The 23,769-nt window shown below is 48.6% G+C and overlaps 11 protein-coding genes across 11 annotated transcripts; 5 read left to right on the top strand and 6 right to left on the bottom strand.

The window, feature by feature from the left end:
• Positions 1 to 478: 478 nt before the first annotated feature.
• F5B22DRAFT_635332 (Six-hairpin glycosidase-like protein) lies at positions 479 to 2,910 on the bottom strand (the record flags this gene model as incomplete). The annotated part of the gene is made up of 5 exons (XM_047977122.1): positions 479 to 720; positions 802 to 1,567; positions 1,620 to 1,654; positions 1,778 to 2,572; positions 2,634 to 2,910. The coding sequence occupies 5 exons, from the start codon at positions 2,908 to 2,910 to the stop codon at positions 479 to 481; spliced, it is 2,115 nt and encodes a 704-aa protein (XP_047832339.1).
• A 1,380-nt stretch (positions 2,911 to 4,290) lies between these two features.
• Positions 4,291 to 5,424, top strand: F5B22DRAFT_600414 (uncharacterized protein). Its single transcript, XM_047974521.1, has 3 exons — positions 4,291 to 4,307; positions 4,366 to 4,675; positions 4,787 to 5,424. The coding sequence occupies exons 2-3, from the start codon at positions 4,504 to 4,506 to the stop codon at positions 5,236 to 5,238; spliced, it is 624 nt and encodes a 207-aa protein (XP_047832340.1). The 5' UTR covers positions 4,291 to 4,307; positions 4,366 to 4,503; the 3' UTR covers positions 5,239 to 5,424.
• Positions 5,425 to 5,778: 354 nt separating this feature from the next.
• On the top strand, positions 5,779 to 7,245 carry F5B22DRAFT_600418 (putative maintenance of ploidy protein mob1). Its single transcript, XM_047974522.1, has 4 exons — positions 5,779 to 5,911; positions 6,002 to 6,049; positions 6,121 to 6,378; positions 6,459 to 7,245. Exons 2-4 carry the CDS (start codon positions 6,027 to 6,029, stop codon positions 6,832 to 6,834), a joined length of 657 nt encoding a protein of 218 aa, XP_047832341.1. The 5' UTR covers positions 5,779 to 5,911; positions 6,002 to 6,026; the 3' UTR covers positions 6,835 to 7,245.
• Positions 7,246 to 7,540: 295 nt separating this feature from the next.
• F5B22DRAFT_635334 (mitochondrial carrier protein) lies at positions 7,541 to 8,781 on the bottom strand (the record flags this gene model as incomplete). The annotated part of the gene is made up of 5 exons (XM_047977123.1): positions 7,541 to 7,752; positions 7,799 to 7,951; positions 8,013 to 8,198; positions 8,266 to 8,484; positions 8,565 to 8,781. The coding sequence occupies 5 exons, from the start codon at positions 8,779 to 8,781 to the stop codon at positions 7,541 to 7,543; spliced, it is 987 nt and encodes a 328-aa protein (XP_047832342.1).
• Positions 8,782 to 10,894: 2,113 nt separating this feature from the next.
• On the bottom strand, positions 10,895 to 11,749 carry F5B22DRAFT_78000 (DUF1763-domain-containing protein). Its single transcript, XM_047980562.1, has one exon. It carries the CDS (start codon positions 11,610 to 11,612, stop codon positions 11,160 to 11,162), a length of 453 nt encoding a protein of 150 aa, XP_047832343.1. The 5' UTR covers positions 11,613 to 11,749; the 3' UTR covers positions 10,895 to 11,159.
• A 1,011-nt stretch (positions 11,750 to 12,760) lies between these two features.
• Positions 12,761 to 14,819, top strand: F5B22DRAFT_645004 (uncharacterized protein; the record flags this gene model as incomplete). Its single annotated transcript, XM_047978514.1, has 2 exons — positions 12,761 to 13,897; positions 13,953 to 14,819. 2 exons carry the CDS (start codon positions 12,761 to 12,763, stop codon positions 14,817 to 14,819), a joined length of 2,004 nt encoding a protein of 667 aa, XP_047832344.1.
• Positions 14,820 to 15,160: 341 nt separating this feature from the next.
• Positions 15,161 to 16,017, bottom strand: F5B22DRAFT_78061 (mitotic-spindle organizing protein associated with a ring of gamma-tubulin 1). Its single transcript, XM_047980563.1, has 3 exons — positions 15,703 to 16,017; positions 15,510 to 15,587; positions 15,161 to 15,403 (listed from the first exon to the last, which is right to left on the bottom strand). The coding sequence occupies exons 1-3, from the start codon at positions 15,793 to 15,795 to the stop codon at positions 15,329 to 15,331; spliced, it is 246 nt and encodes an 81-aa protein (XP_047832345.1). The 5' UTR covers positions 15,796 to 16,017; the 3' UTR covers positions 15,161 to 15,328.
• Positions 16,018 to 16,055: 38 nt separating this feature from the next.
• Positions 16,056 to 17,242, bottom strand: F5B22DRAFT_600449 (chromosome segregation protein Spc25-domain-containing protein). Its single transcript, XM_047974523.1, has 2 exons — positions 16,864 to 17,242; positions 16,056 to 16,778 (listed from the first exon to the last, which is right to left on the bottom strand). Exons 1-2 carry the CDS (start codon positions 17,111 to 17,113, stop codon positions 16,231 to 16,233), a joined length of 798 nt encoding a protein of 265 aa, XP_047832346.1. The 5' UTR covers positions 17,114 to 17,242; the 3' UTR covers positions 16,056 to 16,230.
• A 144-nt stretch (positions 17,243 to 17,386) lies between these two features.
• On the top strand, positions 17,387 to 20,812 carry F5B22DRAFT_600451 (RNA polymerase I-specific transcription initiation factor RRN6-like protein). The gene is made up of 3 exons (XM_047974524.1): positions 17,387 to 17,739; positions 17,787 to 19,722; positions 19,771 to 20,812. The coding sequence occupies exons 1-3, from the start codon at positions 17,616 to 17,618 to the stop codon at positions 20,645 to 20,647; spliced, it is 2,937 nt and encodes a 978-aa protein (XP_047832347.1). The 5' UTR covers positions 17,387 to 17,615; the 3' UTR covers positions 20,648 to 20,812.
• Positions 20,813 to 20,910: 98 nt separating this feature from the next.
• F5B22DRAFT_600452 (PITH domain-containing protein) lies at positions 20,911 to 22,820 on the top strand. The gene is made up of 3 exons (XM_047974525.1): positions 20,911 to 21,475; positions 21,817 to 21,899; positions 22,016 to 22,820. The coding sequence occupies exons 1-3, from the start codon at positions 21,210 to 21,212 to the stop codon at positions 22,375 to 22,377; spliced, it is 711 nt and encodes a 236-aa protein (XP_047832348.1). The 5' UTR covers positions 20,911 to 21,209; the 3' UTR covers positions 22,378 to 22,820.
• Positions 22,448 to 23,588, bottom strand: F5B22DRAFT_654129 (coiled-coil domain-containing protein 25; the record flags this gene model as incomplete). Its single annotated transcript, XM_047979777.1, has 4 exons — positions 22,448 to 22,664; positions 22,798 to 23,181; positions 23,409 to 23,443; positions 23,516 to 23,588. The coding sequence occupies 4 exons, from the start codon at positions 23,586 to 23,588 to the stop codon at positions 22,518 to 22,520; spliced, it is 639 nt and encodes a 212-aa protein (XP_047832349.1). The 3' UTR covers positions 22,448 to 22,517.
• Positions 23,589 to 23,769: the final 181 nt, after the last annotated feature.

Consider the following 23,769-nt stretch of genomic DNA (forward strand, 5'->3'; position numbering starts at 1 on the left):
TCTATCTAGTATTGATAGCATTAAGGCACACAAGAGAACAGGAACGGGCTCGCCCATCCTGATAGCAAATATAACGTAAAATAGTCCGCGAAGCCCAAGTTGATAGCGTTTGATTTACTCGAGAAAACTAAACTAGATGAAAGTTCTAGCTGTTCTCAATAGAATCTTTTCATTTTGCCTAGGTCCGGCTATCCTTGTATCAGTATGCAGCACGAGGCTAGTATATCACAATCGATACCGGGACACATCATCTACGAGATGGCAGCACATTCTCAAATGTGCTTCACTTTATTCGGGTTTGTTTCCAACGATATACTCTATCCTAGGTACGCTTCTAAATTTATTGCGCTGTGTTAAAGCCAATTGACCAAGTACAACAATACAATCAAGGAAGGGCCATCATATAGCTACAACTCTTTGTTGAGCCAATCTCTCAACACAGGACTAACCTATCGGATCTCGAGCCGCACTTAGACTGTCACAATCCAGGAACAAATCCTTCAACCTTTGCCCCCCAAGCTTCCGGGAAATGAGGTCCAGGTTCACCATCCCACCCACCAGCCATCATGGCGACGGCGAGCAAGAACGAGCTCGAGCCGGGGAAATAAGGCGTCGGGACGCGTGATCCACCGCCGGGATATCCAGCTTCGTCGAAAGTGAATCGAGGGTCTAGGAGATACGAAACGGCCTGGTCCACATCACCCAGACGCAAGACGTTCACTGCAATAATTCAGAATTAGCTATGACCGAGTTTTTGAATGAAAAACGAAGGAGAAAGGAGAAACCGATGCATTCACTTACTAGCCAACATCGGGAAGTCCCAACCCCACACGCTGTCCCATGTCCAGGTCTCACGAATCCTAGCCGCCGTGTTCTGCACGACAGTCATATTGAGTAACGGCCCGCTCTTCGGGGGCGGCAAGAGCCCGAAAACCCCGGAGAGCGCCGGATGGTCCGTAACAGTCGTTGAGTTCGGCACCCACATATCCTGTATCCCTTCGTACAGCGCGAAGGTGTCGCCTGCGAGGGGTAACGGGGCCAAGTTGTCGCGGACCTCGATCCATTTCGAAGGGACTGGGAGGCTCTGGCGCTCCTTCCAAGTGATGGCCACGTCGAGTCCAAAGCGCCAATATGCCAGCTCAAATGCCGGATTGATCGTTGCATTCGGGTTGGTGTTTTCCGACACGGGATACATAGGTGAGCCGAGGTCGTAGGCACCTGTCGACGCGTTGTAGAAGGCATACGAGGCCATAAAATCCGCCGTCGGAGTGAGGATGGCGTCCCATTTCTTCAGTGTCGAGGTAGTTGGGAACGAGCGGTATTCTACTTCTGCGAAATACATCGGGTGCGGTTGTTGCCAGACAAGTAGGGAGTTGATCTCGCCAGGCGCCGACCTGCCCGTCGGATCTGTCATTTTCCCCCATCGGGCGCCTTCGTAGCCTTGGAGGCGCGCGCGTTCTATGGATGAGCTGAGGAAGTCGCTGTACACATGTGGCATGCTACGCTCTAATAGAGAATATTTATTCCAACGCGCGAAATGAAGTAAGTGCCACAACACCATCTCCAACTACGAGTATCATCAGAGTGGGTGAGTGTAGGGGTTAGAATACCGTGCTTACATGGAATTTACCGTACCAACCGTTGTTCACCAAACCTGTGAATAATGTCAACTATGGGGGTTGGTTCAACGGAGATGCGTTTTATGGAGTGATTTTACCTGACTCTGTTTACGGTTAGCAAACTCTTCGATATTAACCTGGAAATATGGTAGAGATACCTTGTGGTGGTAGTGTGCCCGCCGAGTTTACAACTGTGAGATACTGAGACAAGATAATTCTTCGTTGCATCTCCGAAGCGTCCGCTGAAGTCGCCCCCGATAGATCCACGAATGCCCCTGAATTCCAGAAAGAAGTCCACCAGCTGGTAGACGCCGCCTTTATCTGCTCCACGACTGGTAACTTAGGTCTCTTCCCGGCCGGTGAAAACGTCACTGCTAATGCGATATGTTTCTCCCTTCCTGATAGTCGTAGTACGTAGCGGTGTGTTCCCTCGGCGGGGCCATCAACATCAGCTTTTGAATCCCAGTTGAATGAAACATCGTACGACGTCTCGTTCAAATCGTGTCGGATGATCGCAGACTGGTTCTGTTGACGGAGGGAGGTGTTGTGACCGCTCGCCTTGAAGAGCCCTACAAAGGGATCTTCGAATTTTGTAGCTTCGCTCGGCAAAGGAAAGTCGAAGAAGATCCCCAGAGACCCGTTGGCGAGGAGTTCCGATTTAACTAAGATGGCTACCGAGTCCGACGTCGCATCTGCCCAGGTCTCCACAGAGACTATAGCCCCTTTATGCTTGAATGAAGATGAGATCTTGCCGGTCCACAAATCTAATTCCTGAGTTTTCTCTTGCAAGTCATCTTCCGTTGTGTCTTCACCGTCGAACGAAAGACCGATGCGGGCCAAGTTCAGCCTTGATGGATTTTGTATTAACCATTGTGAAATATCATCCTGGGCAGGATTGGGCTGGTTATAATTCACCAACCGCCCGTGAGTCCACCAATCCAAGCCCACGAAATCTGCGTGGAAATGTTAGCCTTGGGATAATAATAACAAGAAACGAGTTCATGGTAATCTTACCTTCGACTGATGTTTGGCCGGGGGTGGTAGGCAAACTGTGATTATGCCAACCCCAAGTGGACATAGTCGCAAAGGGGCTAAAGGTTTGCAACCCCGTCACATCGACTCCGAAAGCGAAGTTGCCATTGCCGACCTGCATTGGCGATATTTTTGAGCTGACATTGCGACGAGGGTTGAAAGCTCTAACTATCGCCCTCCTATCGATTTGATTATTGATGGCAACGACTACAGGGGTACAGAGGCAGATAATACTGGTGCTGAGAAAAGAGAGATGCATTATCAGATGCCTATTTCTGTTTCATACCTAATTGAACTGCGCCTTCTGATATATTACATATAATACTTACAATAATCTCATTCACTGAAGATTAAACAGCGATGTTCATCAATCTAGATAATAGGCTCATTATGAATTCCCTAGCTGGAGACCCAGCGTGGCATGGTCAACTCCAAAAAACCTGCGGGGTGAGTCATCATCGATCTCGTGGCATATTCGCCAAAAGGTGGAATCCCTTGATCATAATTTAAGGTCGTATTCATTGCCCAATTACCAACTGCTATCTAGGAACGGAAATGGCTGTCGAGGGGACAGTCGTCGTCATTACCATTGTAAAAGCTCCCCCGCAAGTCGAGAGCAACCGGCCCCAGCGAATGCGCAAGAAGATCCTTTGATCTACCGTATATATATGTACATAGGAACCTATATAAACTGCTGTACATCATCATACGTCTGTACAAATAGTCCCTATTCTATCTTGCCAAGCAACTTCACTACAACTGGAGTACTTGGCCGATTAACACTACGAATACGATCTATCTTGATAGTTTGTGTGCTGTGCCATGTTTTGAGCGGATAGGATACCTTCCATATGGCAGATATCGGACAGAGACACGCGTACTGCTCAACTAGCCAACATTCAATGCATCGAAAATTCCGGGACAATGCCTAAAACCTTATGTGAAGGCCTTTTTTCCTTGAGACCACAGGCTGAGAATGATACATGCCTATGGTCACAGTTAAATAGCCCCGAAACTCAATGTTGGCTACGGACTTACCTACCCTTTTTTCTTGGGAACCCCGGAAGCCGTGTTTACCTCCTTCCTCTACAATTGTCTTTCAGCCTTCGTATAATCTATTCTACATCGTTTAGATAGTGAGTCGCCCTCCTAGATATTCTGCAAGGCTAGGGATTAATTGACTAATCTATTGAGCTCTACAGTCCCTTTGCCTACCTACTTAGCTGTGACTAGCCTTTTATTCACTCCGGGACCCTTACTCTTGACAAGTGGATGGTATTGGGATGTGAAAGGACACAGAGGCGAACTGAAAGGATGGAAGAGCCAGTTATGAGTGAAACTGAGGAGGTCGGAAGCGAGATCGGAAGCTTCATCCAAGTCGATCTTTTCAACGCCCCCTCCCGTGTTGAGCCCAACACGTTAGGGTCTGGCCTATTTGGGGATCCCGCGAACTCGTCCGATGGGGAACAGGATTCTTGGTTGGAAGACAGCCTTTCATTCTATCATATCGAGCGTTCGCCCCTGAACGATAATTGCTATATTTCCCATCCACCATTGGTTATACGTGAACCCACTCTACATAGATCTAACGACAGCTGCGCGAAATTCTTCGGAGACCTTCGTCAGCAGCAATCCGCAACTCCATGTGACTATGGGGCAACCTGCAAGACCGAGTTACGACCTTTCCGAGAAATTGGGAAGGATTGGGTAGAAGGGTACCGAAGTTTTATTCGCTTTTTAGTTCGTAGCTAATCTTCAATTTAGCCCACTCTACCCCCCGCAGACCATCATATCTTCGGGTTTGAAACATTTGGAGTTGAGTGAATTCCTACGTCAGGGGCAACTGCAATGGATGTTGAACGAGAAAGGCTCCAATGTTACTAGAATTATTGACAACATTCCGGAGAACAACAAAATCAAGCAGGTTGTCTGTGTTGGATTATCACAGATAGCAGTCCGGTTCGGTGAAGATGGAATAATGGCCTCGCCGCAATGTCTTGATCAACATCTAACTGTGCTGGAGAGTGAGTATTATTTTCTTGTTTGATTATTTGAGTCCTAGGACAATCCCTTGGGGCTCGATTCGTTACCTCAAAAAGCTGTTCGTTGGCTCTGACTAACTCGAAGTTGTATAGTTGCTCATCATCTCAGTAAGAATTCTCCGCACGGAATTGACCTTTTCGCCGTTGATTGTACGTATGATGACGTACATAAGAGGTGTCTAGAAGATGTTGGGTTTGGAATTTTCCATGGTCGAGACGACATGCAGCAACACGGCGTGAGAGTTGATAACAATACCCTGTTGATTGTCTTTGCTCTAGGGATTCGTGAATACTCTCATAGTCACGGTGTTGATTATGAAGAGCCTGTGGCGATAATTTTTGATGTGGTCAGAAACCATGCCTGGCCACCGAGTTTGCTTTGGGAAAAAGTGCGGATTCAACCAAGTGTTTTCCAGCCACCAAAGGCAGAGATGAGCATCCCTAAGAGACCCACGTTGGTTCCTCGGAGACCCGAGCCTCCACAATCGATGGATGGTAATTCGACCAATGCGAATTGCAAGGTCCGCATAGTTCGATTGTATTAGTTGTGAATTAGTTGGATATGCGCGGGTGTTGTGCAGGAAAGCTGGTTGACGTCTCTATGAGGTTCCGAAAGTGGTATTTATTAGCCTACTATAGTTAGTTAATATATTTATCATGATTGAATATTCACATCGGTAGTTCATTCTATGGGCTCCGTGGCATATGGTTCTAACGATTGGAAATCAACTGATAGAACCAGACAAGGTTGAATCCAGCTGTCTCGTCTCAACTCGGCAAGGGGGGTTATTCCCCGCGAAGAATGGCGGGGTATGTACCTGCTACCCATGTAGGTACCCCACCTATGTACATACCGTACTGTAGCATACCGGTAGGTATACTTCTGCAGGTAGTACAGTAATGAGGAACGCCGCTACTGTGAGACAGCGCAGGGATGTACACGTACTACATATGTACTGGTCGGTCCCTTTTGGCCCGTGCTCTGTTACTTCTGCATACTGACATAGCAACCATCTGATTCAAAACATCCAGCATGTTGATGGTGGGGGCTGAGTGCCAGTAAGATAGAGACAGGTCAGTAGGTAGTCCATACAATACTTCCTTCTAGGTTACTGTGACGCCTTTCTAACCTGACAACCAATAATAGCTAGCTCACTGCACAGAATAACCACCAATTGAAAACTACGCAAGGAGAATTGGGATTTCCTTTTCTTGTTTGTAAGTATATTCATCCGCCATCCTTACAACGGACTGATAATGCCAACCACATACACACGCTACATATAGCCAGCGCTGACTCCAAAACAGCACTCTACGAAGTCTCGCTGGCAGGATGACCTCTTTCGTCACGACTGTGTGCGTACCATCTACCATCTCATAATCAAATCTATAAAGGAAGCGAGGTGTCTAACCCATGATGCCTACAGAAACCAGCGCGCGCGCAACCAGTTCCGCTCGCGGACCGGCAAGGGAGGCAACACGAGCTACCAGTTACGCCAATATGCCGAGGCGACGTTAGGCGGCGGCAGTCTGCGCAAGGTCGTCAAGCTACCCGAGGGCGAGGACGAGAACGAGTGGCTCGCCGTGAACATGGTCGACTTCTACAATCAAATCAACCTACTATACGGCGCCATCACCGAGTTCTGCTCACCACAATCTTGTCCCGAGATGAAGGCAACGGACGAGTGAGTCAACAGTATTCGAAACGAGCACCACGAAAAGAGCTCCCAGGCAAGAAAGAGACATAACTAATCTCGGCCCCCAGATTCGAATACCTATGGCAAGACAACGAGAACTACAAGCGGCCGACCAAGATGGCCGCCCCAGCCTACATCGAGCAACTCATGAGCTGGGTGCAGGGCCACATCGACAACGAGAGCGTGCTCCCCTCGCGCATCGGCGTGCCCTTCCCGAAATCCTTCCCGCAGACCGTGCGCCAGATCTTCAAGCGCATGTACCGCGTCTACGCCCACATCTACTGCCACCACTACCCCGTCATCCGCGAGCTCGGCCTCGAGCCCCACCTCAACACGAGCTTCAAGCAATACGTCCTCTTCATCGACGAGCACGGTCTCGCCAGCGGCAAGGACTTCTGGGGTCCCCTCGGTGATCTCGTCGAGAGCATGCTGCGGAGCGATTGATCAATTCATTCGCAAGTGGGGGGGATGTAATATTTTTTTAGTAATAGATCGCATTGGGCCGCGACTCGGGTCATTGCGAGCCTGAGATGAAGGATGAGCGAACATGAGACACACAAATACGCATGTAGGCGCACTATAAGATAATGAACGACAGGAATAGCGTGTGTGGGCACCGGTGATGCACGGTTATGATGGCACGTTTGAGCAATAGGGATAAGTCAGGCGTTTGGATGGGACTCGTTAGTTGCACGATTCGGAGTGAACCGGGGTAATAGAGGTTTGTTGGCACGAAGACGTGCTTAAAGGTCACATTGAGCGTTTTATGGCAAATAGTGGTTTAGCACACAAACGCAGAGTGCGTGCTTTGTAGAAACACTCTCGTGCATGGTCTGATAGAAGATTTTCAGGGCGTAAATACGCACGTATGAATTTTTTTTATTTTTTTTTTACATCGATATGAGAGAGCGTCAGAACCTTGTTTCATCGGTATCATTCCCCGTCTTGGCCACGTAAAATTCCTACAGCAATTGTGGAAAGGTCGTTTTTCTCGTAGCATGTGTTTAGTCAGCCTAACATCAGGGGAACTGGTGCATAATGATTACTCATTCCCTATCCTTGAAAACGTCTGATCACATGCTAAGACCGCAGAACTCGTGCAGTCGCTCCTTGACTAAGTTGCGATTCTTCGATACACTCAATCATTTCATCACGTGTCCTTTAAAGCATTGATCCTCTTCTTGAAGAACTCAAATGCGGAAAAGAACACTGCGTTGACTGCGGCGGATCGTCCCATGGACACACCAAGCCCGCGGTACATGTCCCGTCGGAAGAACTGGATTTTAGGGATAGGGACGGTTTGGCCTTTAGAATACATCAGAGCATTCCGCTGGTAAATGCTCTTAACTGAATCAATTGGATCTAGAGGAGTTAGCTACCTATGATGGGCCACGAAGGGTGAACCTACAGATCAATGCCCAAGAAACAATGCCGCACAGAGCGCCAGCTGCAAGGACAGCAACCGGGTTCTTATGAGCGTCCGTCCCGCTAAATGTAGTTAACAGCTGCTTGCTGCTCTCGTACGTTGCGAAATAGATCCCTGTTCCAAGGGTATCTCTCACTAACGACTGTTAGGTCAATGGGAAAGGGCTGAAGAATGTCTTAGCCAGTAGTTGCCTTACGTAAATGTAGATTTAGTCCGGTATACATCCCCGTGAAGCCTCGGTGCTTTACAATGTTTTGGAGTGTTTTTATCGTGCCTTTGTTATGATAACTGAGTGCAATGGCCTGTTTCTTCGGATCTATGTTTTTCTGATTCGCCATCAATACCGATACTTGTGCACTCAGCTTCGTCAACTCAAAAGGACCTGGGTGTTTGGAAACCAGTCAGCGCTGTGTTGTAGAGAATACATTTAAACTTGCTAAAATGCTCACAAGCTATCAGAGTGATACCGGAACCAGCCGTGGCTCCAGCAGCCCCAAAACAAGCGATAGTGCCTAAATTGGGGTAGGCGCCGTTCTTGTTCACATGGTCAAGTGGGCAAAACCCAAGATTCTTCGCCATCCATTCGGAGTAAATATATTTGGAGCGTTGGTAGATGGAGAAAGAGACGGTTCGGACGAGAGTGACACTGGCGAGGGGGGCGGTAACACCTGTATCCCGTGGAGGAAGATCTGGTTAGCTGACACGAGACCATGACAAGGTAATGGGAGCCTATGTGATCAGGACACACCTCTGAAGAAGCCTCGCATGCCCTCGGCGTTGTAGGTCGTTCTCACGCAGTGCAGTGCGCCATCATAGGGGTAGGTTTGCATGCGAGTCTTGACGCTGTCGAGGGGGAAGGCGGTGACTGTCGACAAGACGCTGGCGGAGGAGGCAGCAACCTCGGTGCGGTAGCGCTTTACCCAGCGACGTGGCTCTTCCTTGCCGACACTATGGTGTTGAGGCATGGTGCGAGTCCGAAGAGAGGCAGTGGTGACATTTTGTAGACCGGACTCAGCGGCGGGCATGGCTCTCTCGCTCAGCCGGGCGTGTATTGCGGGCGGGAAGCTTCAGACAATGGCCTCGGGACGAGGACCAGAGTCATCGGCGCGGTCGCGATACAATGGCGTCGGCTGCTAACAAGAGGGGTGCCATCAAGATCCCGAATTGCGAGGACTCGATGGGTTCACAATGGCGGTTCGGATGGAGAAGAGAAGATGGGAAAGCTTAAGTGGTGGCGAGGCCAGCGGGGTCGGGGTCGGGATGAGTGAAGTTAAGCAGCTCAGTCAATCTCGACCACCTGCCTACAGAACAGCACCTTGGACCTTGAACCTTGGACCTTGGAGAGAGTTCGGGTCAGGGATGTGGGATCAGAGAGCCAGGCAGAATGGGGACTAAGTCCAAGTACCTCACCACCCGGGCACTTGACCACGACTTAAGCAGCGAACTTACAGGAGAACCTAGAACGGGTTGGGTTAGGTGGTGCTAAAAAGCTTAGGTGCCGTCGAGGAGTCGACCGGTTTGTAAGTAAGTATGGGGGGTCTGGGCAGTCTCGTCTACTTAGTGCACGTATGTTTCTGTCGACAGATGGTGTCTAGGCGGGTGGGCTCATCGTCGAGAAGTCTGGATATGGTGGGATTCTGCTATCTAATTGCCTACCGGGTAGGGGATATATATTGGAGGTGCCACGACCTGTGACAGATGAGGTATCATAGCTACCCATACGGGCAGACTAAGTACGGGCACCTCAACACACGGCACAACAGACATCTAGGTTTGGTGATAGCGGGGTCACGATCTACCTACTTAGTACTTAAGTACTTGCCAAAACGCAGATGAGTACATGGGTACCTACCTACACATATATACATACGGTAGGTATGTAGATACGTTTTCAGGTATGGATGGATATGATGATGTATCTGTACTATGTAGGTAGAGTTAGAGGGCTAGAGATGCCTTTAGGTTAGACACTTTGCGGGGTTGCCAATCGGTCCTATACCTGCGAGACACCTACCTAGGTACTGATATGCCTTCTATTTCTTTGATGCTACCTCCCTATGCTGCGCAGCAAAGGACAAAGAGTTGGGTAGAGGTTGGGGAAACAATGTGGAGAGAGAGAGAGAGAGAGAAAGGGCGAGATTCAAGGCTACATTTCATCACAAAGTGTAATACTACATAGGTACGCCCCAGAGTATAGTAGGTATGTCTACCGCAGGTCAGACACACGTAGGTATAACAGCACTTCGGCCGTGTACCGACTGATGAACAAGGTGCATAAAGCATCTCGCGACTATCGTCCCTGATTGGTAAGTAGGTTGCCGGATCTCTCCAGATCCCCATAATTTGGATGGCTTGGATTGATGCTCGGAAGCGCAGGTGTGAACCGGGGTTGCAGTTTCCAAGTTGGAGGCATGTACATATATCGTACTACTGTTGCGAAGGCATACCTTCAACACCATGCTTGTGTAGCTTCTACATTGTCGCAATATACAAGACCCATTTAACGGTCCGAGCTAAAGGTTCAATTCTCAAGCAGAAATCGGGGCACTGGCCATCTTTGTAAAGTTATCTTATGAATTACTGCACCTGGGGGGCCGAGGGAGCTAAGTCGATGTCCCAGCAGAACCAGCGCTGGTACTGGGGTGTATCTGACCGAAACAACGTGGTAACAACGCGGTGAGACGTGTATGCATCGTACCATTGGACACGGGCATCGTTATATGTCGGTAGACGTCATCCCTCGCCACCTAAACCCTGAGACCACATTGTTAGAGACAAGTCCCTTTACTGACGAACCTTATTCATATACGAATAGGGAGGAAACGACGTCAATTGTGATAAAGTAATGGTAGTGTGTACCGTTGATCAACCAGTCATGCATCACTTTGTTCGCCCGAAGATGCGGACGGGATGCACTCTGGGATCCAGAGTGATGGTGCCACGGAGCCCGACGAGAGGAGACGTTCGACAACCTGAAGCTTCGTCCGATATTGACATGTAGCGACATCTACGACTTAACGATACCCTACCGGTCTACTGTACTTGCAGGTTAATTTTGCTAGCACGTAGACATCTTGTCGTACCCATGTAATTGCGATGTGAGGGGTCGGTGGAGGGATGGGGAAACACTCGGGACGGTCGATTCGCCCAGTCCATGAGGATGAATGATTCCCATGTCACCCTCCTATGCGACAGACAAACAGTCGACAAAGTCTCTGCAGGTCTAGGCTTAAGCCAAGCCCAAAGCATATACTCCCAGTATGAAGCCTACACATCTTAGGGCCGTTCCCATGGTGTGACTTTGGTATGCAAATGGCTGAGTGATATCATTTCAATTACCACCCTACCGTAAACATAAGCCCATAGATTTGTTGAGCATAGCGATAGTCATATCGTAATGCCTGTAGACTGTTGCTTTCATATGGGCCTCTATCCCCTTCCTGAGCCTCTGGTTAACACTCACGACTCCCTGACTCACAATCATAGGTACTTGCCTTTTCTCCTTTGCTTCATGCTCGGACAGAGCAAGCTTCCAGTCTGAGCGATCATAACGGTACCAGGCTATCATGAGCAGATTTTTGAGAACCTTGTGTTCTAATCCGCGTTCCCTCGTGGCTGCATCGAGAAAGCGAATGGTTCGAGCGATGCCTCGAGCATCATACTGGGCGCCTTTTTCACGGAACGCCCGTCGTAGCTGATTCCGAGCAGTATACCGGGAAGGCTTAGAGAATTGCACAGCACGAAGCAAACCTCGATAGATGTGACGATAGGCGTGTATGACTTTGGCATCAGCCATGGCAAGAGCGGGACGAAGTTGCTTGTGGCCAGGTCTTCACTGAGGATTGCTATTGTGGATATGCACTGACGAGATGGTGGTCTTATTCCAAGATAAGTGAAGCCGACTGTGCCTGCTGTAATTCTGAACTCGCATTACAAGTGAATACATGTACTTAGCGAGCTATATGTATCTAGTCAGTTGGATTGGAGTCACTCTTTTATTGAGATATGCCCATGCTTTCATGCAAAGCCTAGGTACACAAAGAAATACTAGCCTCGAAGTTGAGATTCGATTAAAAACTTCCAACGGGCATACCCATAATTATTTCGAACCCATTAGGTAAGGCCAGAAAATTATATATCAGCTCTAAGTATCTGTGGATACCTGTACCTACCATATTGAAGATATGTTCGTTAAGTACACGCTACCTACATGCAGTACCTAGGTAGGTACCTTGTAGGTATTGTGGCGAGTAGAGCAGTTTCTGGCACTTGTTGCGGGTGATAAACGCCCGAAAACGGACAGACATCAGGGTCCCGAAAGCATCAGCTACAGATACGAGCAAGTGGCTCCAAACCGCCACCCGTCCTTGCCACTTTGGCCATATTGCAAGGTAAGAAGTGTAAATACCTAGATAAGGCAATATTGCTGGTTTATTTCCGAATAGAGGAATCAATACGGAATCGATCGATCAAAAGACTGGAATGCCTTACTGTGCAGGCTCGGCAGGGTACAGTAGTATGTATGGCCGTACCGAACAACTGATGAGTAATTTGATGTCACTCACGATTCCAAAAGTCCACAACACAACTAACTGCATCGTGACACGGCAGACCTGCGCTACTTCTCTACCACATCATTTACACACCCTACCTAGGTAGTATTTGATTACCTACCTCCCTCCATCCCAAAGTGCGCAATCCATCTCTGTCTGCACCGGAGGGGCCGTTCTGATTCCTACTCTGACCCCTCAGATATTATATTCTGTACATCTTTCTCTAGCCAGTATCCTCATCCCAGTCTGCATTTTACCCTATCCTTTGAACCGGGTGCTTCGGGGATAATCTCTTCATTGACAATGGTTCTATGAGGTTAAGACTGTACCTATTACCATCATATGTACCATTATTATATTGTCGTTTTTGAAAGCGATTGAATGTTAGCCAATGACGTCCCTCGTTACCGACTTGCTGGTCAATCCGGTACTTCGACAGGCACGCCGCTTTTCCCTCTCGCGCTCATCGAACCCCTCCGAACCTGACCCGACTTTCAGAGCCGCACAGACATATCTGCACTCGCACGAGGATGGTGTGATATCCGAAACCGAGGAGTGCTCCTCTCTACGTGATGGTCCTGAAGAGAGCGTATCCTCGCGGCGTTCTTCCCATAGCTCCCTTCTCGTACGTTCGCATATCAATGTAGCCCGTGCAGAGGAACACTGCAGCCAACCTGAAGATACTGTATTACCTACCACATCCGCCACCTTGGCCGACAATTCTCGTGTATCCCGTTCACAGACCGAGTTATCCTTTGTCAATGGTTTCAATATGAGTACACCCGGGTTGCCACCTTCGCCCTTGATGGGTGGCATTGTACAGGACCACTCTCCACTCCCCGAAGATGATGGAATGACTTTGCTGAGGAGACGTATACTTGCCATCCAGGCTAAGGAGATTGGCCACTCAGAGAAAGCCCATCTGATGCACCAGCTGTTGATAGAAGGGTACACGAAGTCGCGATCGCGTGACCAATATGAACAACCGCTCCCCCCCTCGAGCCCTGGCTCACTAGATAAACGAACATCACCGAGCCATGGGCCATTAGAGTCTTTAAAGTTTTGGCAAAATGCACCTGACGATGCTGAAGATGCTGAAAGTTTTGCGTTGACAGACAAGGATCTGGAGCCTACATTTGTGCCTATCGATGAATCAACAGAACCTATTATAGGGGACGATGATATTGAGTCTAATGACGAGAGACTTCTCGGCTGTGAGCATTACCGACGCAACGTCAAATTACAGTGCTCGACATGCAATCGATGGTATACTTGCCGATTCTGCCATGACATAGTGGAAGACCACAATCTTATTAGGAAAGAGACACAGAATATGCTGTGTATGCTCTGCGGAACTGCTCAAAAGGCAAGCCAAACTTGCATTTCCTGTGAGGCACTAGCGGCGAGATATTACTGCGACATATGCAAACTCTGGAATGATGACCCTGATAAACCCTGTTATCACTGCAATGACTGCGGCATTTGCCGGATCGGTCGTGGTATCGGAAAAGATTTTTATCATTGCAAAGTGAGTAGTAGCACTGGCACAATCCACGCAAACTCGTCCACTAATGTCCTGGTAGAAATGTTGTGCGTGCATCGCAATAGCTACTCGATCAGGTCACAAATGTATCGAACGTGCCATAGACTGTGATTGCCCTATATGTGGTGATTACATGTTCACGTCTCCTAAGCCCGTATGCTTTATGAGGTGCGGGCATAGCATACACCGAGACTGTCTCGACGAACATCAGAAGACTTCATACAAGTGTCCCATCTGCAACAAAAGTTTAGCTAATATGGAATCACAATTCCGCAATCTGGACCTGTCTATCCAAGCACAACCAATGCCAACAGAATTCAGCGGTGCCCGAGCAATTGTTCTATGCCACGATTGCTCTGCTAAGAGTTCAACCATTTATCATTGGCTTGGGTTAAAATGCGGTGTTTGTCAATCTTACAACACCGCTCAACTTCAGATCATCGGCCTAGATGCTGAAACCTTGGAGACCGACTTGGTAGGACGTAGCACGCACGTTTCTGGATTGACTGCTTCGGGAAACCCCAATATGATTACAACGAGCGCTGGTGTGCGCGACATGCGACGCCGTCACTCGTCCACAGCCACTGACTCGGCCTTTGTTAGTGCACATATAAGTTCGTTTCATCCTAATAGGCTGGCTCGCTCAGTATCGCCTGTGCCCACCCCTGGGCGTTCGCTGCATGCTTCCACAGTTGGAGGATATTTCGACCTGGAAGAAGAGGAGGAGGACGGCGATATACTTGGATTCTGGAGTCGTTTGCCCCGTAGCATAGCGAGCAATGACGAGGAAGACGACGATGATGATACCGCCGATTCTAGTGACGAGATGAGTTCAGACGGGGACAACGATGCCGATGAGGGAGAGGAGTCGGAAGACAATGATTTCGAATTGCTGGGTCATAGATAGGGTCGGCACCTAGATTCGGTGTGGTTTTTCGGCAGGGACATTAGATTGGCGTTTGGAATTGGCATGAATGCATGACGATTGAGATACCAGCCCAATTTGGGCAACGGAGCATGCGCATTTGGATTTGATTCCATTACCCTGCTTCCATTTATGTAGTATGATTAAGCATTGCATGAGATAACACAACAGGCTGACGGCGATAAGTTGCCTTTGAAAAGTCCCGAGGGTTGCATGAGGGATCACTGCTTTTCTCAATAAAAGATAGCCGCGTCGAATATAGGCATATTACTATTCATATATCGTCATCCAGCCCGTTTTCTTACCCCACGGAAACAACCGATTGTCCTTACTCCATCGTGATTCAACGCCCAACGCCCTGCTTCAATGCACACTACTAGATAGATGGACAGATGGCCAGTCAACCCAACCTCCCATGAGCTACCTATCTAAGGCAGGTAACCGCGGCAAAACATACTTGCTCTGGCTTTTGACATTTCACGTTCGTCCTGTCACTGGTTGGTGCCAGCTGCCTGTTTGGAGAAGTTGACCTTCTGGGCCTCCTTCCGTAAGTATTGCACGACGTTCTGAATATGTTGTTAGTCACAACGTCTACAATTATCAAATAGAACCCGGGTAAAGACACCCCTTATCCACATAGATAGTAGATGCGAAGGTTAGACGAGAACTCACCGCTAGCGCCTCGGGGTTCACGCCCTGTTCGATCATGGAGATGCAGACTGAAAGCGTCCGGCGGTCGAGATGACAATTCTATATGTTAAGCACGTTAGTGGAGATCGATTCGGAGCTTGCGCTGGTTTGGGGAGGTGAAGTATGTGATTGTTGATTATTTTCTTTTTGGGAGATGAGATGTAGCGGTACACACCAGGATTGTGGAAATTTCGTGTAATATGTCGACTGCCTGACGTGCGGCAGCTTGCTTCTCGCTCTCTTCTCTGTTGTCTGCTACCGGTGGCATGATTGTAGATTTAACTGTCTTTTTGGCCGAGGCTTGTGAATTACAGGTGTGTATGCAGCCTCGTTTACTAATTGTCGTTATACGTGTAAGTGAATCAAGTGAGCTACTAGAACCAACACACGTGTATTGGCGGGGGCCGCATCACTTTACGCGCTACACTTGGTTGCAGCTGTCGCGTTTTGTCTCAGAACATGTGAAAGTGTCACGCAGCCCAATTTCGCCAACCAAATCATCTTAAACTCTGCAGTGTAGAAACCAGATTTTTCAGATGAAATAATGAAGAATGTAAAATTTTGGGTATATGTCATGTCTCTCCGTCATAATAATCCACTGAGTTGACCCCCAAGGGCGTCCATTCGCTGCAAAACTCCGTACTCCAAGCCCAACCGCAACAAATACAATTCGTAGTTAATCCAACGATCGTGACCGTAGGAATCATGACTTCATAGCCTCTACAAAGAGCTCCCTCATCCCCTTCAGCAACGAAGGCAGCTCCCTAGACTCATTAACGCGTTCGAGGACGCGCTCAATCTTCTCACGTTCCAATTTCGGCCTGCAGTGCTTAATTTCATAGTCGCGCGAAGCCGTGTTGAGCTCGAACCAGGCTTCACGCTCCCAATCGCGCTCGTCGACGTGCGTGTACACGAACTTGAGTCGGTCGTTCTGCCCTGCGCCCTCGATTCGCAGACACAGATTCGTCACCCAGAAGTCTAGCTCCGGCACGTTGAACCGGCGCTGCGAATCAATACGCGCTGCATGCGCGCGCTGAGCCGCCAGCCGCGCGTCGATCTCCTTCTGCGCCTCTGCGATCTGCTTCTTCAGATTATCTCTTGCCGACAGGTTTGCGTCCCGCTGTGTTGTGAGAGACCCAATTGCGCTTTCCATTTCCCGGCGCTCGACGTCTTCTTTCGATCGCATCTGTTGGTGTGTGTTGATCTTGTGCTGCACAATCTCCATATCTTTTCTCTTCATTCGCTGGTCCTCTGTTTTTGGGGCAATAGGAGACACTCGTTAGTAGAATGGTCGGGTTGTATTGCTAGAATGCTTGCCAGTGCTCTAGAGACGTACCTTGTAACTCAGCTAGATTCATGCGGAATTGATTATGCTCTTCTAGTGCTCGTTTTCGGCCTTGTTCGATGAAGGCGTCGAATTTCGCCGTAAACTTGGCCATGCGATCACGTAGTTCATCAAAGCCGAAGTTTACGCTGGGGAGCTGGTCGGCCATGGAGGGTGCCATCGTGGACATTGTCGGGCGGCCACTCAGGCTCAGGCGGCCGTTCAAGCTCGAAGAAAGAGAGGACTCAAATGCGGTAGACATTTTGATCTTATATGTATATTTCAATTGTCTCTATTCTCTTTTGTCGGATTTGAGATTGGTAGATGGCGAAAGACAGTGCAGTTTTGAATTGTACCGACGTTGTCCCAATGTTTACATTCCGGGGTCTACCCAAGTCGTTGCTGAGCGCCGCTACCTAGTGGGTTACTTAAGGTCCCTGCCCCGCTATGATCCCACTATCCAAACAGTGCTGTGTACTGTACAGCAGAATATGTATTTAAAGCATACCGCCTCGATAAGATAAAGCTTGCACCAAACCTTTGAAGCTGGGTCCCTAGCATGTGCATTTCGTTTTCTACCTACGCTTTTGCTTGTGATCATCAGCTATGCAATAGATCATTCCTCGCAAGGGAAATTGCCTGCTTGTGACCGCATTGCTCGCGCCTAGCTTGTATATCGACCTCTCCGAGCTGTGTCAGTCTCGCGATGCACATACAAGTACGCAAGCCAAGGGAGACGAAATATATAGAGCTGAGCTCTCCGAATGACTGAACGCCATCTTGTCGAATCAGCTGTTGGATTAGCAGGACGTCTGTCGCACATCCCATACGGGACCAACAAGGCAGAAGATTGTGGCTGGCGTTCTTCTCGGAACGTCACCCGGAATGGTTGGTGAACCCTACAAGTTTTGTTATTAGCACTAACACCTGAGAAGCTCCGGTTTTCAAAGCCCTTGGCCTTTACAAGACGTGGATCTCACCCGAACCAGATCGTGTCTCAGACTCGCAGCCACTTTCTGGGACCTTATGGGAGCAAAGCCGCAGACAGCAAAACTGGCTCTTGAAACACCATCCCGAGGCTAGCCTGGGGAACAACTTGCTTCATGACTGCTTAGAGGAAGAGGAATCACTATTTCCATCCCAACAAGATTATGGTTGCCAAACATGCTTCGTTTCCTTAGGCGAACTGACCGACACATCCTTACGGAAACATGCTGGTATCCCACTAGTTGTTGCCGTCACTGGTAGTGCAAACAACGTACTCCGCTTAGCAAGGCTAGACCAGGAAAGATGGGCGTGGCCCCAAGAGCCAAATATCGCAACGCAGCTGGTTGGATTAGCCCCTGAAAAGCCTGCATTTTGGATAGATGATAACGATGTGGGGCCCATTCATCGTGTGAAGTGTATAGTCGACCACAAGCCATATAGCCCTACTAGGTGGTTGGCTGTTCAGCGAGATTCGGGCACCACCATATTTCAACCGGAGTATCGCAAAGCGTCAGTAGATGAGAGCTTCGGAAGGGATTCTTCACCTATCGCTGCGAACCCGCTCTTTCATGTATCGAGGGAGCAGACTGGGGGCAACATCCATTCCGATGTTTCTTTCAACCCAGGCACGCGGTCAAACCCCCCACAGCTTGCGATTGTTGATGAACGAGGTTTTTGGAGTGTATGGGATGTTAAATATAACTCGAAACCCAAAACCACCCGCGAGCCAATATCAAGACTGAGAACATGTGGCCATATTGAGCGCGGTGTCCTAGGGCAAATTCCTCATCGAGATCGATCCGCTGTGGCGTGGCACAAGATTCTTTGGGTTGGTCGTTCAGAGGACCATCTGGATTTGTTGGGTAATCTAGATCTTAATCTCGATCACGAGGATTCAACTTCTCAAGTTTCGTCTCCACCATTACAACGGAGCTCGTCACTACTTGTATGCAACCTGCATCAAGTCAAGCTTTTAGATGTCATTGCTGGTGTATATCTGCCAGATCTCAACTTCTGTCGTCCTGACAGTCTAGACTGCGTATTAGATGTTCACATTGCTCACGATCCACAGTTTTTTTATGTGTTGACCACTTCTAAGCTGTTCATTGTCAGAGTCTATTCTACTCCGGGAGTAGAATGGGACAAGCCAGAAAAAATATGGTCAATAGTATTCTCGACACCTCACTATAGGAGCTGCTTTGATCATAGTCTCAAGCTTGCTGTTACCCAAGGACTCAAACCCGTCCACGTGACCTCGTTTGTGCACATATACTCGTCCACGAATTCATGGATTGATCTCTTTCACGTCGAATTTTCGTCAACGGATCTGAGCAGTGTTTTATGTCAAGCAAATGTTACTGGACTCGGCAGCCTGCAAAAGACCTTGAACAGCGCTATCAGGACATTATACATCAGCCCAGCGCCTATCATCGTCAAGACACCTAAGTCACATACAAAACTCGGCAATGGGTTAGTTGAAAAACGAATCAGATTCTACCAGGTATTGGCCCTCAGAGCAGACATGTCTGTCGTATCGGTTGTTTGTGCATCCTCGTCGTTACCCTCTCTCCCAATCGTTTTACCGAGGAAGTATGTTGGCCGTCGAACAAAAGCTGAGTATCGGAATGATGAAGACTTGCGACGCCTGCCCTCTGAGTTTATAGTAGACGATAGTTTGGCTATACTAACGAAAGACTCTCCAACTATCGACTACAGAAATATCAAAGCATTTTACGAGCACCTCAGTACCTTTTCTGAAGAGCTAGAGCAAGACAGCACTGCTGGGTCTGCTAAAGCAAGTATCTGTAAACACAACCCTTTTGAAGCGGTTCACCAATATGCCGAGGAAGCGGTGAGCCGCGGGTTACTGCCTATCAGCACACTGTATGTTGTCTGTTGTTTGTTGGGTGTATATAGCTAATCAAAGTGCAGCCTACGGATCATGCCGAACTTCAAGAGCTTATCCAGACATTCATTGTCCGGTGTGGAATGGGAAGACGAGCTGGAAATTTTGAATAACGTACATCCAGGCCTAGTCCTCTGTACAATTGGTTCGTTGCGTTCTTGTCTACGCTTTTCTGCGCCGGGGCCACTGCAAGAAGTATACTCCAGGCTCCTCGAACTTTCAAACAATTCCTTGCACCGTGGGGGCAGCGATGATGAAAACGGCCAACGAATCGTATCGATATCCGAGGAGATAACTTACGACCTTTACTTGTCATTACATAGCATCAGTTATCGCAACGCAGGCGGTGACTCGCTACAGACCACCACGGAGGAAACCATGTTATTAGACAGCCAACCTGAAAGTCTTCCCAGCAGCCCCCAAAGGCCCGAATCTCCCACATCTTCTGCATGGTCACAAAGGTCCAACTCAGAGGCCGTAGAGAATGAAGATCCTGCGATGTCACTACTTAGGGCCTATACGGGAACCGGGAATTTCGTACCTCAAAAGAAGTTGGAGCTTCTAGATAAGTGGAAATTGGGCATGAAACCATCAGAGTACACTTTCGATCTTGACAGGAGTGGCGATGCAGACGCGGGAAAGCTGAGGAGGGCAAAGCAGCAGGCTCGAGAAGAGCGTAAACGCCGTCGGGCACAAACCCTCATTCACCTATCGCAGGAGCCAGAGCTTCCGGCTACCCAACCCGCTCCAGAGACTGCTTTCTACAGTAGTCAGCCAAGGGGTATGAGTTCGCAGCAGCAGATCACCCATTCGGATCCAGTACACATGATGTCACAACCTGCAGCGGGGACGTTTGGTAGAAGACCAACCAAGAAAATAAAAAAACGGAAAGGTGGCTTCTAATAGATGACATGTTGGATAGCTGGCTGGTGCATGTATGAACCCATTTGTATAAGTACCTAAATAGATATGTATGGGAAAGTCTTAAAGGTGCTAAGCACATGCCTCTGCATGTCCTCAATTTTATATCTAATATATGCTGTGATGCCTTGATTCAAAAAACCTAGCTGTTTACAAGGACTGGCCATTTGGTGGTAGGTGTGACTCAACCGCGCAGCTATCTGTGCTGCTCATGTACCCATTACCTAACTAACCTCAGGCTTTAGGTTACGGAGGTCCAATATATCCTTTAACCTAAACTATCTACCTCGCTACTCACCGAGGACTTGACAACATCAAGGTAATTCACGACAGTTGAGTGACGGGGAAAAGAACAAAGAAAAATACGTCTTTAGGCTCGAAGATTCATGATCACCTAGCTACCGTCACATTTCTATAGAGAGAAAGGAGCGCACTCATCGTTCTCTTCTTCTTCGCCGTCTTTAGTGACGTTGTACCCCCCGAATCTTACAGGTAGTTGGTTACAGGCACCTGTTACCTAGAATTGAGCTACTACTAGCCCGGAATGTCGCATTGCCACGATGAGCACGCTGGCCACAGCCATGGCAATGGCCATCACGACCACGACCACGAACACGACCATTCAGACGACATCACGCCGGCTCTGCAGCACAGCCTGTACCAGCATATCCAGTTTGATGACATCATCACCCTCAATGAATCTGAGCGGGACTCCGGAAAGGCCGTCGTCAAAAAGACCTGGGCCGAGCGGTTGCAGATTGAGCCTGAGCTTGTGAGCGACGCCGATGAACAGATAATTGTGAACATCCCGTAAGTCACTCACGTCTTTCCAGATGTCTCAATCGCCACCCCGCATATTACGTCCCGGTATATTTCCACCCCACTATCCATTATCGCTCGTTGCTTCAAACAGTTTTGTTTTTGGGATCGTTGGTTATGATATAGATCATAATGAGACATTATAAAATGCCAAACTCGTCACATACAGCATGCCATCGCACCGCCCACCCTCCCTAGCCCCAAGTCATTTACAATTCACTACAACCGCATATTATCATGGGATGCCAGCAGGCTTCAACCGTACCCAGGTATATCTGATTACCGATCGAGCAGCTAACTAACTCGTGGGGGTTTCCCCATTATCAAAACAGATTCACAGGTCAAGTAAAACTACACTCAATACTTCTACGCAGCTCGTCGTCTAGCAGCGCTCCCCGAACGCTACGGGTGTACAGTAAGTCGTTCTCGCAGTTCTATCCAGGATGGAAAATATTTTGGCAGTGCCCTTACCACATCCAAAACACTCGAATATGGCCAAAGACGCACAATCACTAACTTCAAACCTCACAGCCAACCGAGATGACGTTGATTTTGACAACGTGGACAGCCTGAAATACGTCCAGGAGTTTGAGCTAAGCCAGACGTCCGAGGTGCAGGAACTCCCCGTCAAGCGGGCTCTATTCAGCAGGGTGCGCCGGCTGACGCTATTCTTCGTGGACAACTTCGCCACCGGCTTTCGCGACACTGATGACGACGATGGCGTATCTGACGAGGAGGAGGGCGATGTTTCAAGATTAAGCTATCTCGGCTTCAAGGGCGAGTGGATGCAACTCGGTCGCGCGCCTTCACAGATCATCTACGAAGCTGCGCCTAACCCTAATGACCACGCCCTTAAGGGCACCAGCGCCAAGAAGTTGTCAAATCGAATGTAAAAAAGACATGTGCTTTGTTCCTTTTCGAATGACCGTACATCTAGTTCGGTAGCTCACAATGCGCAAAGAGTACCTAATGAGGAACCCTTTTTTTCACCCTAGTTTTTCCCTTGTAATAAATGTAGTATCGAGGCCAAGTGTTACATGAAGTCGTCTTCCCAGTCCTCGCCTGTATTGTGGTTACTTGAGGCGGCGATGTTCTCCTCGGAGAATAATTCGTCATACGCATGATCCTTCTGCCATTTCTTATCCGCTCTCTCCTGTGCTATCCTAGCATCTTCTTTCTTCTGTTGTGAGGTGAACTGTGTTAGCGGCATATCCTTGTGTACACTCAAGCTCAAATACCATGCTAGTAATAGAGATATGTAGGGGATGGAGGGGGGGGATTTTTTTATTCTTTAATTAAAAGAAAAAACGCACTCTTTCCTGTCTCGCAATCTGGTCCTTTTTTCGTAATTGGCGCAGATGATCTTCCTTCTCCTGATATAGATCAGGCTGCGTTTTCTCGATGCGGGTTTTGTTGAGGCGGTTGACGATGGCGTTCTCGCGCTGGACGATGAGCACGCGCTTGACCTTGCGCGGGTCCTTGAAGCTGACCTGGCCGACGGCCATGCTCCCGTCCTTCTTAAGGTTCGACCAGGGCGTGTAGATGATGGTAATGTTGTCCTTCTTGTTGCCCTCGATCGAGTTCGCCTTGGTCAGCTGACCTAGGTCCGTCACAAGCGCCTCGGGGATGGACTCCCATGAGTCGCCCTCTCGCAGCCGGAGGTATATGTGGGCGCTTGAGAGCTTGTCTACGTGAAACTAAACATGAACCAAGATGTGAGACTCTTGCATTTGCACTTGAGATAGGTGTCCCAACATGGGCCTAGGAAGATGTGTCATACCCTGGTAAGTAAGTTAGTTAAGATGGATCATTGACAGTGCAACAGAATCGTAGTGAAGGGGGGGAAAGGAGCAAAAAAACAAAGGAAAAGAGCAGAATATGAAATAGAGGAAAGGCCATTATATATTACAGGCACTCACCATACATCCTCCTCCCAGCCATGCTTTATGAGTTCCTCATCTGTTCCATGTCGTCAACATATGTCTCCCACCAGACACCGACTTAGATAAACAGGATAGGCCCTCCACCCACTTTCGAATTTGTCCTTGCCCACGTAAATGTAAGCAGAAGGGGTAACCACATTGGACGTGAAATAATAAACCATTTTTGGCAAGTATTCCCGCGTGCAAAAGTTCAATCCAAGGAAGAAAAGAAAGAAAAGAATATCTTCGAATGAATATCCTGTACCGACTCCAACGGTTTGGCCAGTGCTATGAAGCGGTTTATCAGGCCCACTACTACCTCTGTGCCTTTGTGTGTAGGTCTCCAGGAGGGGACCCTTGGCT

Source organism: Xylaria bambusicola (genome assembly GCF_022495145.1).
Source record: "Xylaria bambusicola strain CBS 139988 unplaced genomic scaffold F5B22scaffold_13, whole genome shotgun sequence".
Classification (NCBI taxonomy): Eukaryota; Fungi; Ascomycota; class Sordariomycetes; order Xylariales; family Xylariaceae; genus Xylaria; species Xylaria bambusicola.